This window comes from Musa acuminata, chromosome BXJ3-1 (genome assembly GCF_036884655.1).
Source record: "Musa acuminata AAA Group cultivar baxijiao chromosome BXJ3-1, Cavendish_Baxijiao_AAA, whole genome shotgun sequence".
In the NCBI taxonomy this organism is placed as follows: Eukaryota; Viridiplantae; Streptophyta; class Magnoliopsida; order Zingiberales; family Musaceae; genus Musa; species Musa acuminata.
In genome coordinates this window covers 37028901-37048453 of record NC_088349.1, presented here as the reverse complement: position 1 = coordinate 37048453, position 19553 = coordinate 37028901, and the positions used below count along the sequence as shown (strand labels likewise).

At 38.5% G+C, this 19553-nt stretch overlaps 1 protein-coding gene across 2 annotated transcripts; it reads right to left on the bottom strand.

The window, feature by feature from the left end:
• Positions 1-354: 354 nt before the first annotated feature.
• LOC135628539 (PHD finger protein ALFIN-LIKE 8-like) lies at positions 355-18606 on the bottom strand. Of its 2 annotated transcripts, none has more exons than XM_065135269.1 (5): positions 18292-18606; positions 18153-18185; positions 10567-10795; positions 1004-1130; positions 355-925 (listed from the first exon to the last, which is right to left on the bottom strand). In XM_065135269.1, exons 1-5 carry the CDS (start codon positions 18389-18391, stop codon positions 647-649), a joined length of 768 nt encoding a protein of 255 aa, XP_064991341.1. In that variant the 5' UTR covers positions 18392-18606; the 3' UTR covers positions 355-646. The 2 variants fall into 2 exon arrangements, with proteins under 2 accessions (XP_064991341.1, XP_064991342.1); XM_065135270.1 differs by having other exon boundaries at positions 355-922.
• Positions 18607-19553: the final 947 nt, after the last annotated feature.

Here is a 19553-nt window from a genome sequence, read left to right as displayed (position 1 = left end):
AAAATCTCCAAATAATAAGCAATATTCCGAGCACTTTCTTGATGAGAACATTTGACACATTCTTAAAAGATGTGAGAAAATATGTGGTGGGAAGGATCGGCTAATGACATGGAGCAATATTTAATTAAAAAAATGATAAAACTGTAAACTTGGATTACCTCAGTTAAACAGCTAATTTTTTAGAACACCATTTATCACAAACCAGTCAGCAAGGAAAAAGCACCAACTAAAACAAAGGAGCTTACATGAAATCCTTTACTAACTTTGCAACTATAACATGAATTGTGATGATCAATCAATCACAAATGAGTCAAAAGAAAGTCGAAAGCCAACCAATCAGAGGGAGAAAAATCATTAGACAAACATACTAATTTGATTTTCATTCTCAAAAAAATACAATGCTGCTAAATCTGAGCCCCTACCATAATGGACCAAGTTATATTCAGCAAATAAAAGATTACCTAACACACCCATACACGAGCCCTTGTGCAAATAGACGGCACTAGTTAACTACATACCGAACAAGGACATGAGGAAACAAAGTCTAGACCTAACTAAACTTGGGCTTACATGTCTGCTGTTTTCTGCACATGTTGTTTTCCAACGGTACTGAAGAATTGGCAAATAATCCAAAACATTTCTTGTTTCATGCTCTAGCCCTCTTATTGCTACAACTCGGGCACTTGTACTGCTTGATGTGCTCAGCTCGGGCAGGGGTGATCTTGACACACTTCCCATGAAACCATCTCTCACATACATCACAGCATATCCAGAACTCATCATTAGCATAATTGTCTCCACAGGCACCACATAAAGTGTTCTCATGCTCCTGTTCATCTTCCTCTTCATCTGCACCACTTTCTTCATCTTCTCTTGGAGTTGGCATCCTTAAAGCCTTGGTTTGGGACTCTGCCGGTCTTGACTGCTGAAGGCATACATGCAATAGATATTGCAAATAAACAGATAAATTAAAGGGAAAAAATGTAACGTAAAAAGAATTTACCATCTTTGAGCTTGACTTGTTCTTGCTGCTGCTGTTAGAGGTCTTTTCCTTGAACTGTCTCTTTGTGGTACCAGTTACAACTTCATATATGGTAGGGAGATTGTTAATCATATTGAAAAGCCGCCTCCTGAAATAATTACAAAAACAGAGAGAACATGATATCAGAAATTAGCAATTTCTTAACAAGTGGATCTACAAAGAATGCTGGAAATGAGAAAACAAAACCGAGAAATATCAGATATATCCAATAGTATAACACCATAATTCACTCTTTTCTTCTTCCTTCCTCTTCCTCCAAGCGTCCTCTTCTTACTTCCTCTTTCTCCATCGCTACCTATTCCTTCGTCTTCTTTTTCTTCTTGTTCATTTTTTAACCTTTGGTACAGGTGTATCATGTGATGGTACAACAGTAACAATTGGTACATATTGGTCCAACCGGGGACTAGTACAGTACCCTGGTATGATATTACAATCCTTGTTTATGAGCTAAAACAAACCAACGATTTGATTTTCAGGAACATGAGGGGTGCTAGCCAGACATCTGAATGGCCAGTTTTTTGTTATTTTTTAGACAAGGTGCTATGCAACTGAACCAAGAAAGAATAAAAGGATCTGATCTGATAGTGAGCTGGTTTAAGTCTGATTAGGTTAATTCATTACTCAGAACAGATAGGGACTTTTTTCTGTAAAAACAAATGTTCTAAACACACAAGAATGTCAAAATAATAAAAAGTACAAAACAAGTATGTCTAATTGATCAGCAGCTAGATGCAAGATACTCCTTTGTGGCAATCAAAAGATATCTAAGAAAATAAATTATGGTCCATTATTAACTATGGAAAATTGAACAAGGGCAAAACCCTCCAGATGGCGCATATTTATAAAGGTAAACAACAATATAAGAAGTTTTATTGGTTTCATACAACAAAAAAGACTGTTAAAAACTGAAAAAAAAAAAAAAGAAGAAAAGAAAAAAAAAAGAAAGAAAAATTTATGAATGCAAAAACAGATTAAGGCAAGAACATATTCAAATTCCTAGAGACAAATGGAGGCACTTTTGTTAATAGTATGCAGGGTAAAAACTTATCCAAAAATATGAAATGAATAAGTAACAAGCAAACAAACAAATAGGATCATACTTTAATGTTTGAAAAAGCACTAGGCACTAAAAGGCGTCAATGTGCCAAAATGCTCGAAGGAAGCAAAACGAGACGCTCCTGGATATTAAAATTTATAAAATATATCACGATTGATAAATATGATCAACTGAAATAAGTCCCTCAACTTCTTTCTAGTGAAAAAAGAGAAATAGTTAGATCCAAAGAATGCATGCATTAGCATTATGAAAATAAAAAGTAAACCTTTACAATGATCACAAATCAAAAGATTCATAAAGAAGTTAACAAACTTTGACAGAAACAAAAAAGAAATAATGAAAATAGCACAAATATTTTTGCTCCACATGCCCTTCCAGAACACCTAATACCATATTCTAAACCCAACAAAGTCATTCAATATTTCTGATGTTGTTTCAGTTATAAATACAGAAAGCACAAATGAACCACACTACAAACAAATCCATTAACCTACCTATTGAATTATCCAAACCAAGGTCTGCAATACCAAATGATCCCGCCCGTACCGGTCCGTCAGCAGACCGGTACACGGACCGCCCGCAACCGAGCGGTACCGTCGATTGAGGTGTTATCGTTGACGGTGACCGAGGGAGAAGAAAGAAGAGGGAGAAGGGAAAGCAAGAAATAGGAAAAAAAAGGGAGATCTTGGAGATTGCCGCTCTTCTCCTCGTATATCGGCGACTTCTCATCTACGTGTGGTAGAAGAGGCATCGGCGTCGCAGGGTGGAGAGAGGCGAAGATTTTTTTTTTTTTGTTCTTCTCTTCTCAGGCGACGTCGCCTGCAATTTTTTTTTTATCCGCAACATCGCCTCGACGACGTCGAAATTTTTTTTTTATTTATCTATAACGTCGCCGGCAACTTCACAATTTTTTTTTTTAATCTACGACGTCGCATTTTTTTTTTATCTCCGATGTCGCCCCGCATAGAGGTAAACCGAGCAGTTTACCTTTATATATATATATATATATATATATATATATATACAGAGCAGTATACCGAAATATACCGCTCGGTATACAGTATCGTACCGTACTGAATAAGTCTCGAAATTTCGGTATGATACGAAATTTCAGTCCTTGATCCAAACCATGCCATGGAAGGGAATAGATGGAAAAGTATCAGGCTCCTGTACGTTTGAAATATAAGTTACTAGAAAACTTTTGTCAACTATAGACTTAAAAGGAGAAGAGGAGATGGACAAGATGACAATCACCAGTTGGCAGAGAAAGGTAGCAATGTATATGGAGAAGCCGAGGAGGAAGGCAGCAGACTATGGCACACAGGATTCACACGGCTACGATGGTGCATAGTGCGGAGGAAGGCCACAAATGACAGTGTAAGGCAAAGGAAGAGGGCAATCGATGACGTACGGTGGAGGAACAAAGCAACACACAACAACTACATAGGGTAGAGGAAGCTCGTGGTCAACAATATAAAGGCAAAGGAAGAGGGCAATCGACATCGTATGGCAGAGGAACGAAGCAATACACAACGACGACATAGGGCTAAGGAAGGTTGTAGTCGATGGCATAAGACAAAGGAAGAGGGCGACCAACGACATATTGTCACAGACTTAGCTGAAATTGCCTAAGTCATGAGGCACCCTTGCAGCAAAGTCACGGGCTTAGCTGAAATTGCCGAAGTCATGAAACACCCTTGCACCAACTTCTCAAACTTAGCTGGGATTGCCGAAGTCATAAAAGGCCCTTACGTTACCCATCCACAAAGGGTCAGCCTCCTCGCAACCTCTTATGGTCCCTTAGGACCTACAAAAGAGAAAACGGGCTAGAGAAAGCATTTTACTCGCGATCCAACAAACACTTCATAGCTAATGCAAATTACAAACAGACTTCACAGGCTCTGAACGGTTGCATAACAAAAGATCCAAAATGATCCACTACAAACCAAAATCCCCACAAGTGCCCACATGACACAACCTTTGTTTGCAAGCCTAAGACGACCACCAAAACCAAAGAAAATGGAGCTGCTAAGCCTACTGTCAACCCTTTATATGCTGTGCAAAGCATAAACAAAACTGAAAAACACGGACATACATGAACATTACATCAAACACCTCATTTACAATTTTGTCTGTGACATTCTCCCCCATTTATTCCTTCGACGTCCTCGTCAAAGCCTTTGCAGACACTGCATCTCCTCGCCTTTGCTGAGTCTTCAATCTTTTGCTCTAGTTATAATACGCCTCTTGGCTCCCAGCTACACTCCGTCGCTATTGTTGAGTAGTCGAACTTTGATCCGTCGTGCTGCTTCAACTCGCCAATGACTCTGACTCTGGTGTAGGGTCGACTGAGTTGTGTTGATTCCTGTTGTTTCCTGTGGATCCCTCAAATGAAGGAAAAGTCCATCCTTGGTATACGCTAGTCTCTCAAATGCCTCATGTCACTTGAAGTAGGTGGATGCTTGTTGGAGCTTTAACGAGCATCGCCTCGCAGACTTTAAAGTTTTTAGATCCTTCATCCGTAAAATTTGCCCATCGATTCTTCTTCCATTTAGCCATCACTTCCAAGTAGGTTCGCATCACTTCCGCTTTCGATTGGCATTCTATTGGAAAATGAAGCAGATATAAACTACTCTCAATAGCACCGATCACCATTGGTGAGGATTTGACAACTATTGTTTTCCATTAGGTTGCTTCGAAAGGTCTTTGAACCTGTGCTGGATAGATAAGAGAATAGGGGTACTCGATTTCGCCCATTCTCTTAAGAGTTGAGAAGGCAAAGGTTACTTGACTTCACCTGCCTCCTCGAGGGTTGTACTCCATGCATCGAGCTGGTTACTAGCCTTCGCCTGCTCTTTTGCTCACACTTCTGAAGCACTCGAAGTATTTGCACTCCTTGCGTTGAATTAGCTACTGTGATTCACCTTCTCAATGTCATCGAACTTCTAGAATGCAAGAATTTTTCACCCCAACTTAGAGCAAGTCTCTAATAGTTTTGGTCGCCTTTGGGATTGTACCATCTTCTCTATCATCTTTGTTGCCTACTCTTCTAAGTCGCAAAGGTACAGCACTGTGTACTGCCTACTTCGTTCCTTGGTCAAGCACTCTTGCATTGATTCGAAGTCCACTTTCGGCTATCTTGATGAGAAGCTCGTTGATACCGGTCTTATGAAGTTCCTTGGCCTCTGCCCTTCAGCCTTGTCTCGATACTTGAAGTTTGCATCTGCATTCTCCACCTCCTCGGCCTCTTTCATGACCAAGCATTCTCCCTCCATGAGAACAAGGTATCGATGACTTCACGGAAGTCCCGCCTCTGCGATACCATGACGACGCTATGCCCATGGTCCTACCATCCGTCACCTCGCATCTGCGTCCCTTTCTTTGCGATTGGTATATCTGCCTCTGTGGCACTATGGCACTCCTTCGAGTCCACCTCCTTTCTAACCAATGCTTGGTTTTGGGTAGCTAAGTCCCTCTGGACTCATCGTCGCTTCCTTGCCCCTTTCGACCTTCTGCTTCAACACCTCTATGTTCTTCAAATAGTTCCCCTTGGTCGATGGAAAGGTTGATTGCAACTCCCATGCATGGCCTCCGCCATCTTGTTACAGGGCTCATGTCAATTCTGTTCTCCTTAGCTTCCTTGACAGCAACGTTCGCTTACTCGACCTTGTCCCCTAACTTGTCGGGCTCCCTTTAGCAAATATGAGTTCTGGAGTAGTCCAACTCTCCAACCGCTCCGATCATACCTCTACATGATCAAGTCCCCCCCTAGGGACTCACTGGTACTTGCATTCGAAATTCTCCCTCGGTGGTACACAGCCCCCTTATGCTAATGACCAAGGCTTTCATCCGATGTAAAATTTGATACACACACGGAAGACCTGCCTCTGCGATACCATGGCATTCAGTCATTTAATCCATAGCCTTTCTTACCATCATGTTATTCACCGAAGTAGAGCTCCCAGTAGCTCTTAATCATACCTTTGTATGATGTAGTTCCTCATGGGACTAGTTTCGTGTGTATCGCATTGCCACGAATTGTTCCACCACGATCCGCTGCACCATGTTGTCTCCTAGTGACATCTCCATTGCATTCTAATCATTGTGGGAAGAACTCGGATTGCGATCCCTCTATGTGTGGCCTCTGCCAACATATCACAAGACCTCTTCCACCTTCGATTGTGTTCGCTCCTTTGTCAATCGACCTTCGTCCACCCGCTCGAGTCACACCAACGAAGCATAGCTCTAGGACAGTCCCCCGCCTAGCAGCTCCTAAAGTCCACCGACTTCGCTGAAATTGGTGCACCATTGTTTGGATCCTGGTCCTCTGCCCCCACTAGCACAATCTCCACTTCGCACTGATTCCTTCACAGCAACTCGAATGGTAGCACTGTGACGTATTCTTCAAGAGTACCGGCTTCCGTGTCCTCTTGCCCTGTGCCAAGGCCTTCTAAACCCAGCTTCGCTGTCACAAGTTGAATCGTCTTAGTTCCTCCGTCAAATGCTTCACCAAGATAAGGTGCATGTGCCTCGAAGCTCCCTCCGTCTTTGGCACCATGCAGGATGAGTCTGCTCCATCAGAATAAGGAACCCATGGAATAACATAATCCAACTCTTTCCTCTACAAGAGTTCATGCCCTTGACCTCTGTCTAAGGAAAGCTTCATGTCTTCGCTTCATGTTCTATCTTCTATGTCGACTCTCTTCATGCGGCTTGGGTACTTCACCAAGTTATACCCAAGTTGCTCCGCTCCTCAATTTGTATTGAGTTGATGGTCGCCCTCACGCCCACCATTCTATGAGTCAGCCCTCCCTTGAGTCTAATCTCTATATCGACTCTAAGTGTAACTTCATTTTGTGTTACTTTAGGTCACTCCCCCACTTGATCTCATAATGCATTACCTCATGCGAGATCATGCGACGACTCCTCGTCGCTCACTAGGTCCATTGAGCTTTGTGGGGTTGTTGTCTTGAGGTACTCCTCAATATGTGCCGTCTGTTGCACATGATTCTCCCTTTGGAGAACTATGACTTATCTCTCCAAGGAATCTGTCTCGTTGGGAGCAACTTCTTCTTCATCCTTCCCTCTAAAAGTTTCGAAGACCACCATCCCCTTGAACTTCTCCGCGTTGCTGAGCAAACTGTGCATTGTCTGCCCCCGCAAATACACCTGCTAGATTAGGACTCCTCGCCAATATAACCCCTGCTGCACACCTCAAGGCCTAGCAACATGTTGAACGCGCTACACACTTCAGCCTCCTACGGACGTATCCTTCTCATGCCGAAGAGAAAGTTTCAATGCTTCATAACGCCGAATTTCGGTCGCCTTGGGATGGCCACGAATATTCCATCGTCTGCATACAAGCCCTTGCATGAATACTTAATTCTTCGAATTAGCAATTCCCCTCACCTCTGTGAGCTTTGCATAACTCTTTCGATTGTTAAGCAACCCATTCCACTTTGCACGGTCTCATCCTTTATCAAGCGCCTTACTTGCCTTGAACACCATCAAGTATGGTAGCCAACATCGAGTCGTAGCTCATACTTAGCCATCCCAACCTTTGTGCACTACGCATTCTTCTCAGCTTACTTATCCTCATGGTACCTCTTGCGCGAAGGGTTAGCCATTACTCCGAATGTCAATCTCAGATGCCCACTCTCCTGAGCAACTCCTTTTCCCTACATCTCCATGCTTGTTTCCCCTAAACAGTCGCGCGTGCTAACTGCCCTCAACGCAACCCCGCTAGGTCTCTCACGTTTGCATGCCAAGTGTTTCTATGTATGCTTATCCCACTCTGATACCATATGTCACGCACTAAGCTGATTTTTCCTAAGTCGTGCGGCACCCTTACGTGTCCGTCCGCAAAGGTCAGCCTCCCCGAAACCTCCTATGGTCCCTTAGGACCTACAAAAGAGAAAACGGATTAGAGAAAGCATTTCACTCAGGATCCACAAGCAATCATTTCAACAAACACTTTATAGCCAATGCAAATTACAAACAAATTTCACAAGCTTTGAACGGTCACACAACAAAAGGTCCAAAATGATTCACTATAGACCGAAATCCCCACAAGTGCTCACATGACACAACCTTTGTTTGCAAACCTAAGACGACCACCAAAACCAAAGAAAATGGGGCTGCTAAGTCTACTGTCAACCCTTTACATACTATACAAAGTATGAACAAAACCGAAAGACTCGGACATACATGAGCATTGCATCAAACACCCCCTTTACAATTTTGTTCGTGAAAATTCGTAAAGGGTCAGCTTAGTTGCAACCTCGCTCAGGTTTCGTAGGACCTGTAAAAGGGCAAGTTGATTAGTTCGAAAGCAAGCAACAAACAAATCCCGATATCTCGCGAAGAGGGTAGCTTTACAAGCAATTCAGTAAACACTTGGTGTACAAGAGAAAAAAGAGATGAAGGTGAAAACAAGGACTTTAGAAGGCAAAACGAACAGTCACAAGTCCACAAACAACTGCTCACCAGGTGTCAAGCGCAATGGCAAGTTCCCATTAACTTAATGTACGAACTTATGTAAATCGATCAATGCCCGACACTACCTCGAAGCCCCATCCACCCCTGTGCTACCCGAGGGTTCCAAGGGTCTAAGCTTATTGACGTTTTACACCGCACCACGGCTTGTAGAAAACAGGTCGTGGCATGCGAAAACGAAGCCATTTTGGGGCAATTTTGCCCGTTGTGGTGAGCAATTGCATTGCAGCACTACGAACTATTCTTACTTACATTCTTCAAGTAAAACACACAAAACCAAGGCAAAACATACTACTAAGCATCTGTACAAGCATGCAAAAGCGACAAACAATTTGTTGAGTGAAGATGTTGCGGGTGCGCGCGACGACCGTGTGTGATAATATGGCGAAGGCGATGTAGGCTCTCTCTTCGGCTAGCAAAAAGGGTCAAGCGACGAGGGGTGGGTGTGGGGTGGTAAGTAGTTGAACGGACTAATCTAATTTGATTGACTCAGGTGGCACGCTTGAGTCACCTAGCGCTTGGGTCAAGGCGTTCACTCAAGTTGTGCCTCTTTAAAGCAACTCGCCCGAACCCTCTTCAAGGTGCTCGAGCCTTGGCTTGCCTTGCCCGAGCGCCTGAGCACCTTTTCAAAACATTGCATACTATCATCAAGAAAAATGGTGATATGAGGATTCCTACTTGTGAACAACAGACTCGTTCTTGTAATAGTCTTAAGGGCAACGAGTTTTGAACAATTACAAAGAAAAAAAACATCAGTTCCACTGATGCAGAATTAGGATAGAGTTTAGAAAGATCATAAAAGTTAGTAAGAAAATTGGTTTGAATTTGCCTAACATGATCACCTTTTTTTTCGTAAACAGTAAAAATGACGAAAAAATAAATAATATTCAAATAAAATTGCAAAGATGTGCAACAAGAACCAGGATCAGCAATATTGATCAGAACTGGCATAAATGATCAGCACTAAGGTTGGTGACAACAGCCTGATTAGGCACATTCCCACTGATTGGTGAATGTTCCTCATAATCTCATGAAAAATCAAGAACACGGACTTAACCAAACCCAACACAATCCCCGATCCATGGAATCAACAGACTGGCATGTGTATTACAACATTTCAATGATCTATGATCATCACCTTTAACAATCATTCAATTGTGATGTCTATACTACCCAAGTACGAGATAGCTCTGTTTTAACCACCAACAGCTTGCAACAAAAGGATGAGATGGTGACAAAAAAATAATATGCAGTCAATCACATAGTAGCTCATATATAAAAATCGAATACCAATATCATAAAATACCAAATGTCAGAGTGTCATAATCCACCCAACCTATAGAAGTTAAACAAAACTATCAACTGGCTAACACAATTAAAACCAAGGTCTGTCATACCGAAACGTACCGCCCATACCGGGTGGTACGTACCGGTCCGACAGGTTACCGGTACACAGACCGCCCAGTACCGCTACAGTGCTACAGTATTATACTGTATCGCAGCTACAGTGCTACAGTACTATAATATAACACTGCTACAATATAAAAAAAATATAAAATTATTCGGTACATCAGGGTGTACCGCTCGGTATGCCCTGATGTACTGCCCGGTACACCGGTACCATACCGTACCAAGCCCGGGTCGAAACACCAGTACGATACGGTACGACGAACCTTGATTAAAACCATAAAAAAGTTAGGTAATTCCTCAAATATGCATTTATAAACCTACAAAGACCAATTATGTAGCACAATTGTATAAGCATTCTCAATCTTACAAATGCAAAAGGCAACCATGTGGTTGTTATTACTTGTATGGCCGAAGCATGATACAATTACGATAACCTACTTAAGTGTATTTAACTTAGAAAGAAGTGAATTGACCAGTAAATGCATCAACCACTGAATAGACTGAGAAATAAATTCATCATTACTAAGGTGACTTGCCTTAGCTCCAGTCAGATAAACATTACCTGGATTCTTTATCGAATCCAAAACGTGCGCCAAAATAGAAGGCAACGGCAAGTAACCATGCATCGCTGTGGACTGCAACTAGGGCAAGCCAGTCCTTTTCATCCATACCATCTCGTGCAAAGTTGATTCCCAAGGCTGGCTCAGGAAGTTCTGGAGGTACTTCCTCAGCAGGCAAGGTTACTTCCCAAGTCTCATTAGGAAGCCCATAAAGACATAAATTCTCCTTTTCTGCAAATATAATCACATTATTAGTAGTTGCATCAATAACAACAACAATAAGCTGTGAAGATACTTCGTTAGTTAAACAACAGATGTAAATGTATAAACCGCATAACAATCCAGCAACAGCCTGATGCAAAGGTCTTCTACATATACGGACAGGAAAGCTTAAATGAACATGTATCATACAGCATGGTGCACAATTCTAGAAACATGATTCAGATACCAAAGGGGTAAACTAAGAAAACCAAGGTTACAATTCTTTAAATGTGTTGATATTACATCATTGCAGTAATTCAAAACCCATTTGAGAAAAGAAAAAGGCGAAAATGTCAGAAACTCTTAAAAAACATAGTTCTTGACACCATAAAAAAAAACATTTCATGCAATTTGAAAAAAGTTTATGTTCACATTCAATCAGATTTGGTTTCTTATCTATTGGTTTATGTTCACATTTCATGCAATTTGAAAAAAGTTTATGTTCACATGTAATAGAGTACCTTCAACTGAAATTTATCTATTGATTAGCTTTCCTATTCTTTCTCATGATCCTCAGTTGACTTTCATCCGTAGCTTTTGGAAATTTACAGATAATCATGCAATTGTTAGGATTATCTGGATTATACAAACTTATACTTCTGAATCATGGCTACTCAGGACATTCTGAGCTTCAGATAACATTGGATCTTTAGTTGAATAATGAGCAAGGATGATGAGTTTGATCTATTCTGTTCTATTCTGACTTTCCTAATTCTCCAAATACATCATGATCATACATGAAGTCATTTGCAAACACGTGTAGAACCTAATGAGCAAGGATCATGAGTTTGATCAAGATGTCTCGTTTTCCGAAATCACCACCAAAAAGATCTTAACCTCTTCTTAAGCCTTTTCTTCTGTACTCAGCATCTAACCAAAATGGATTCGACATTTGGACATGACATATTTAAAACCTTAACACCAGGTTAAACATGTTAAAATGAATGGTATTTGGATATACATATTAATTAAAAGAACTTAAATCTCCATCTAATACCATTTTTGGTAACCTACTAGACTGGTACAGTACCAGGGACATTGACATGTAACACCTTAAATAATTGAATAATATAATAAAATATAATAATGAATGGTGTTGTATGGTAGTAATTTGCCAGACCAATAACTGATTCCCAGAAAAACCATTTCAACAATGATAAACAAAGTAGCGCAAGTTCAAATACATACAGAACTGAGAAGAGAGAGAGGCATTAAGGCAATCATTCCTGAGTAGTTTTACTTGATTGTTGAGGTTGATCCACCAGTCTCCAATGATTTGCAGCTCCAATAGCATTAAATTCTCAGTAATTTTGAGTATCAGTGGATTGTGTAAAGTTAAGTATATGACAACAAGGAATTTAGGCCTTTAGGACTTATGTTATAACAAAAACATGAAAGGTAGGATAATTGAAATGCCTTGGACATGCTCCAAGTCCTCGAAACTAATTTCATGAGAATAGTCGCCTCACACACTCACATATATTGTAGGACCAAGTGCTTCTTTCACTCATTCATTCACTAATGATACATATTACACCACTTTTTTCCTTTTAACAAACTCCCTAAGTACAAGAAACAAATAGAAAAAAAATAGAAGAATAAAGAAGATAAAAACAAGAAAATTACAATTAAGAATTACATCCATTGAATTGAGGTCTATTAAACAACTTTCTTAAATTAAGGACAATAATACATACAAATTTAATTGGATGATAATCTTTCCTTTTTACACCGCAGTTGATGTAGGCTTCATTTTTTGAGGATTCTCTAATCAAACTGAACACCCTTGTAAGAATGAAGTACTTGTTCAAGCCTTGGAATCTTCAATCAAACATAAAATTGACTTTCCTATTTTTAAAATTTGGCTTTCTTTTCCAAGTAATGTAAAAATATAGAAGACATTGTCATGTGGCAATGGCAAAAAAACCCTTTAAGTTACTAAAACCATTCCAAAGAAAAGCAAAGAATATAATAAATAAAATGAAGAACATGTTCGATCCAAGGTTCACCATTTTAATCAAAAGGGATTCAGAATAGCATTTCACTTTTCGCACTAAGTGCAAACCCAAAACATGCCTTGATTTCCATCACATATGGGTCAACCCATGTCAAAGGTGGTTAAAACACGACTAAAATTTGTCGATCAAATTGCTTAAATTAATTAAATCATGTCAAAGATGAGTTAATGATAATACCATACCATCCTCCACGCACCTCAAACCTATTTCAAAAATTCTTCTTTAAGGGGTGGGGCAGAAATATTTCAAATTTTGCTACATCTATATTTTCACAATCATTAATACATATTTCAAGGAAAAAATGAGCTTTAATTACTAACAAAAGTAGACATAATTATAAACACATAAAATTTTGTCTCATCAGAAAAATAGATAGATTTAATTTTGTGTAAGAATTGTAAAATTACACATGGCAAAAGCTTGACCAATCAACATATTTTGATAGTTTTAAATGTATGTTTGAGGAAATGGAGCATAAAAAATTGAAGTAGTTTTACTAAAACTAGTTGGTACTTGGTAGATATCAAAGAGAAGGTTTGGATTTTGGATGGGGAATTTGGATTAGGATAATACAATTATAATGTGGAATTTCATAGCTACACAGTTTAAAAGTGTGACAAACGTAATCGTTTGGGAATCTAAACAAACTAGTGTGGCTTCAAGATAGCAGACCTGATGATGGTTTGGGGAGGTTCAAAAAGCAATAACTACTAAAAGTAGTATGTTTTAAAGATTGACAAAATTATAAAAATGAGAAAATTTTGGAAGATATGTAAAAAAACGAAGCAAAAGAAACTTATATATATATATATATATATATATATATATATATATATATATATATAGAGCAAATTAGAAGGCATTTGATAAATTTTACAACAAGCTAGTAAGTTAAAATATGGAAAAGGACATTTTCCATGTTGCTAAAACCAGGGAAAGGAATAAGGATAATTAAGCGTATAAAGAATGACGATCAAAAGGTACATATTATTATTAATGATATAGAATTTTTTAAAATATGAAGAGATTATTTTTAAAAATTATTTAATGAGCATTCTCTGGATAACTTAATTTTAGCGATAAACAGTAGTGATAAATTTCAAAATCATAGATTAGTTCATAAAATTAAAACAAATTAAAGAGGGTGAAGATAGGTAAAATAGTATAATATGATGAGAAGTCAAAGAGTTTAGAGAGAGGTAGTTTGGTTTACTAGTTTATTTAAAAATTCTGAAAATTAAAAAAGATGTATGACAAACGAAATGGCTTCTAATAACAATTTAGAAGACTTGGAAAAATATTCAAAATTGTTGAAACCATATAAGAATTAAGCTAATGAGTCACAGTACTAAACTTTGGGGAAGGGTAATGGTACAGTAGTAGGAAATAGGAAAACCCTCGGGTTTGACTGCATTCCTCTTAATAACTGGCCCACCTTTTTTAATATGGATGAGATGATGAGGTTCTGGTTTCTAAGTTGATTTGTAAAAGTAGTTGGAATTCTTAATAACTTCATGAACTGCTTATGCTGTTTTAGCGAAGAGGATTTGCAGGATTCGTATACCCTTAGCTTCTAGTGATGACAGCTGAATTTGGGCTGCTCACCCTTTATTGGATGCCTCAGGCAAGAGTCTTTACAAATTTAAGCAAAACTAGCTGATAGCTGGACTGGAAGGCTGAAGTGGAAGGGAGGCAATGTGAGGTTTGGATATAGTTCCTAAAGTTAATTTTTTTTATCTGGAAACTCATTTAGCACAGGCTTGCCTTGTTACATGGGCCTCTGTCTGGTCTGACTTGGAGGTTGTGAGTTGTGACTCGGTCAATCATCTCCTTTGAGTATAGGTACATGATTTCTGTTTGGAGCATCATTCAGGATACTATTTTACTTAAGAGGATTGGAAAAATGGGGCTTGGTTGGAGAAGGGAAAGGATTTAGATGTTTGCTCCAACAAAATCACTTGAGCCATTATAGCCTATGCCCCTGGTTGTTATTGGGAAAAGAAAAGAAATGACACTGTGCATTGCAACCACACTCTGCACCCAGCCACTATATGGACCAATTGTCCAGGTCTGGGCCAGTGAGCATAGCTAAAGTATAGCCTCATCTGAGGGAGCTTGGGGTATTTGCCCAACTGGGAACATCCGAGTCTCCAACCAGGTAATGTACTATATATATATTGTGATAGCTCTTTTGTTGTTAATTTGGTATGTGTAGAGGCACTGGTTTTTGCATCAAAGACACGGAGGAGGAGGACATGGCGGCAGGAAAAGTAGCAGTCAGTCCTAACAGCCCCATCAAAGCTAGTGTAGAGCTGTGTTCCAGGGGCTGAATTGGGCTAGGCAAAGAGAGCTCCAGCATATTTTGGTGACTGGAAGCTAACAGATTGATCTAGATTCTAAACAACTCTGAGCGAAGAACTTGGACTATCAGAAACCTGCTTATTGACTGTACTAAGCAGGGAAATGATGTTAACAAATGGGTTCATGTGCCAAGCAAAGCAATCTTTTGGCCCACCATCTTGTTAACCAATCAAGAACCAATGGCATCTCTCTTTTTTGTAGCAGAAGCTGCAGTTTCTGTAGCTGGACCAATTTCCTTAATAGTGAACAGTTAGTTCTCTTAAAAAAATTTGGGAAAGGATGACTCAAGGAAATATAAGGTGCAGAATATTTATGAGAATCAATGTGGTTTTATGCTCAAAAGACCAAAACACAAAAGCTACTTATTTTTAAGGTAATTTATGAATTACTATAGAGAAAAGATACAGTTGCATATGATTTTTATTTACTTAAAAAAGTCTGACTTTCTAGGTTTTCACTATGGTGGGTTTTATAAAAAAAATGGAAAATCTAGTAAAGGTTGATGTGACAGAATGTGTATAATGGAGATTGTTTGCTGGCATTAGGACTGGAGGTTGTGCCTAGCAAATTTTGTATAACTATAAGGTTACCTCAAGTATCTTGCAAGTGTTTACCATTTTAACTTACTAGTCATATACAGATTAGACAATCATGGTGTATATTATTTACTGTAGATTTTGTTTTGGTTGATGAGAGTCCAGTTGTGATTCATTTTAAATTTGAATTATGGAGACAAACTCCATGCTCTAAAGGTTTTTAATTAAGCAAAGTTAAGACCAAATATATAATATGTAATTTTAATAAACTATTTTAGTATCTTGAATCTAATATTCAACCGAGAGGGGAGGTTGATGAAGATATTCTTCATAGAATAAAGATTAGATTGCTAAAGTGTGAGGGGTATTAGGTATTAGGAATTTTCTGTAATCATCCAGTGCTCCTCTTTTAATGTAGCTAAAGTGAGAATGTTTTGAGTAGAAAATGGGGTAACCCTTTTTCCTTTCCAGGACCATCAAGGACATAATTTGACTTGGATGTGCCAAGTTAAAAAAATAAAATACAATTAAACATGTTTTCATCTTAGGGAGATTTGTCCAAAATTAGGGAGATTCATCCAAAATGGTATGGACAAATTGAAAGAAGGTATAAATGTTTTGTAACAAGACAAAAGAGAATCAATCAAGATAGTGGTGCAAGAAAAGGTAGAGAATTATTTACGGTAAGAAATAAAAAGAATCTAAATAATCTTGATTTAACTTCAGCTATTGTCTCAGCTTAGTGGCAGGCAAATATCCATTGTGATTCAGGTGACCCCCAATATTTGGGACATTATGACTTATTTTTATTGAACAGATCATAAAGATTGAGTTAGGTTACCCAATTAATAAATTGGTTGTGTTTGGAATACAACATCATTATCAATTTAATAGGAACAACACAATAAGATAAGTACAGTAGGACAATTGAATGAAGTGACTGGATTAAAAAATCTAAAAAATATATATGAATAAAATTGCCAAGTACTATTTTACTCATGAAATCCTTCCAAACACCACCCTGGAGAGCTGCCACACATCATGTAAAAGATCCAAACGCACGAGATGAAACAAAAAATACTTCAATTGTGAATGCATGCAACCAAATGATAGCAATTGCATCTCCAAATGCAACATTCTCAATTAACATATTAGTCCAACTAGACAAAAATAAATCATGTTTAACAATAAAGTTCCTGTAGCACTTCTAGATTGTGATTCATCTAACCATCAATATCATCAAGGGTATGTTATTTGTAAAATTGATCAATTAATTATATGAGATGCATGACAAGCCAATAGATGGATTCCACCACTTAAAACAAGCAGAAAAGACAATAAACAAATTTCATTTGTTCATCGCTCAATATCTGAAGAAGTAAACAAAAAGAAAACAAATCAGATTAAATCAATTGTGAATCTAAGCTTGTTGCTTAAAGACTGAATGACAGTGAAATAGTTGTTTCTGCATACTTAGAGAAGGAAAAAATTCTAAAATGAATAAGAAAAGAATGAAGAGAAGAATAACAATATGACAAGGGTAACACCGTAACAAACAGATAGCAAACCCTGCTATCTACCAAAATTGAGTATTGTTCACCATCCAAATCCATATTCTATGCCCTGATTTTTATGTTAAACCCGAGCAACTACTGTCCTAATCAAGCTAAGTCTTATTAGACTCTCTACAATTCCAAGAACTTATCTGGATAATGACGAAGCCGTATATTATAAGTGATCTTAACCAGTTACAAGACATACATCACAAACTAAGTATATACTCCCAGTAAAAAGGTGATCGACAGAGAAAATGACATACAGATTCCATTCATCATCAATCAACCAATTAACAGATAATAAGCAAAGTTGTTATTTACCAAAATTAAGTATTTTTCCTTTTCACTAACCATCCTTATTCTATGTCCTCATTGATATGTTGAACTCGACCAGCTGTTTTCCTACTTCAGCTAGATCTCAAGAGAGTCCTTACAACTCCAAGAACTGATCTGGATAATGATAAGAGTCCTAAAATTGAGATTCTATTTTCACTAGACTTGCTTATTCTATGCCCTCATTCTTATGTTGAACTCGACCAACTATTTTCCTACTCAAGCTAGGTCTCAAAAGACTCTCTACAGCTCCAAAAACTGATATGGAGAATGACTGAGTGGTACACTCTCAGTGATTGACCAGTTACAGGACATACAACACAAAATAAGAATATATTCACAGTAACAGGAGACCCACAGAACATGGCATATAGATACCATTAATCATCAATCACCCGTTTATATGATAGATCAAGAAATTCTACTAACTGCTATCAAGGACAATACCCTGGAACCAACAGAACACTGCGAGGCGTAAACCTAACCAAAGGGAATAAACCGAAGAAAGGCGCTAACATTTCACCTGGATCGCACAGCTGGTAGAACTTTTCGACATCTGCAGCAGCAGCAAAGGCAAAAGTTTAACACATCGATTTCGAGGAAAAAACAACAAGGAATCAAACAAATCCGTTAGAAAAAGAAAAAATGTAGTGATTAAGCACCGGTTGTGAGCGCCTTGATCATGCCGGCTCTTCGGCCTCTGAAGTCGCGGAAGACATCCTCCGCAGTGCGAGAACTGTAAGCTCCATCGCCCCCGTCCATTGCTCGATTCGACCACAAGCTAACGGGAAAGAAATCGAGGATTCGAGCGGGAATTTGACGCTATGGATGACGAAGAACGGGCTCGAAGGGAGGTAGAGAGAGGCTTAGGGCTTCGAATTCATTGAGGGGAAAGATTACGGTTGAAGACTTCGAGGGGAAGGAGGGATTCAAAAGCACATCAGACCACGAGCGAGAGAGAGGGCTGTATTGTTATGGGTTTTAGAAGAAGCTTTCTATTTACGGCTCTCTTAACTATTAATAATCTCTTATTATTAATATTTTTAAATAATAATAATAATAATATGTTATCGATTTTATTTTTTTTATATAACCTCTTATTTTCATCCTTATCGGTCCCACCCGACCCGCTCATCACCCCTCGATATTGTAATTCGAGAAAGAAAAAGAAAAAAAAAGAAAAGGAATGTGGAGGAGGAGGGTTAGAAGGAAAAAGAATAGAATCTTTATATTTATTTTTAAAAGAATAATTTAATATTTTTAAAAATAAAATTATAAATAGTAAAAAAGATTGTAAAATAATAACCTCCTTTTAAGAATATGGGATGGTTGTAGGTTCATTTTTGTTAGGCAGGTGTCGACAATTAAGAATAATGTCTCTTATATTTCTTTAGGCGATCTTCATTTTTAAAATTTTAAATTTGTGTCCTCTCCCTTTCTTAATACTCAACATATTCTTAAAAATATTAAAAATTAATTTTTGATGATCACTCTATTAACCATAAGATATATTATTCTAAATGGATGAATTGATCTATACTATGTTCTCGACCAATCTGCTTCTTCCTCCTCTCCTCTCAGCTCTCACCTCTTCTTCTCATTTCTCATCCCTCCCGTCTACTCTTACCTCTCCCATGCAATCTACTAGTGTTACAAGTCTTCATTTTGTAGAATAACATAGCATCGTTTTTTATTGTTGCTCCTTTTCTCTTCTCTCCAAACCAAAATGTGTTAACCAACTTGCCTAGCCATGTGGCCTAGGTATCAGCATGGCTCAATCTGATTACCAATGTTCAAGATCATCCTGATGATTAAGCCTCTGTCAAATCGGGTTGAACTTGGGTTGGCTCCGGACATCACTCTCTAATGAGCACGTTGTCTGCTTCGTGATCATCAGGCTTCTGTACACTTGCCTAAGTCGGGA

What these genes read in the sequence shown, in the direction of transcription:
- LOC135628539 (XM_065135269.1), bottom strand. Translation starts at nt 18,391, where the DNA reads ATGGACGGGGGCGATGGAGCTTACAGTTCTCGCACTGCGGAGGATGTC. An exon ending in GGATTCGATAAAGAATCCAG is followed by an intron (nt 1,131 to 10,566) that starts GTAATGTTTATC and finishes TAATTATTTCAG; the next exon opens with GAGGCGGCTTTTCAATATGA. An exon ending in ACAAGTCAAGCTCAAAGATG is followed by an intron (nt 926 to 1,003) that starts GTAAATTCTTTT and finishes GTATGCCTTCAG; the next exon opens with CAGTCAAGACCGGCAGAGTC.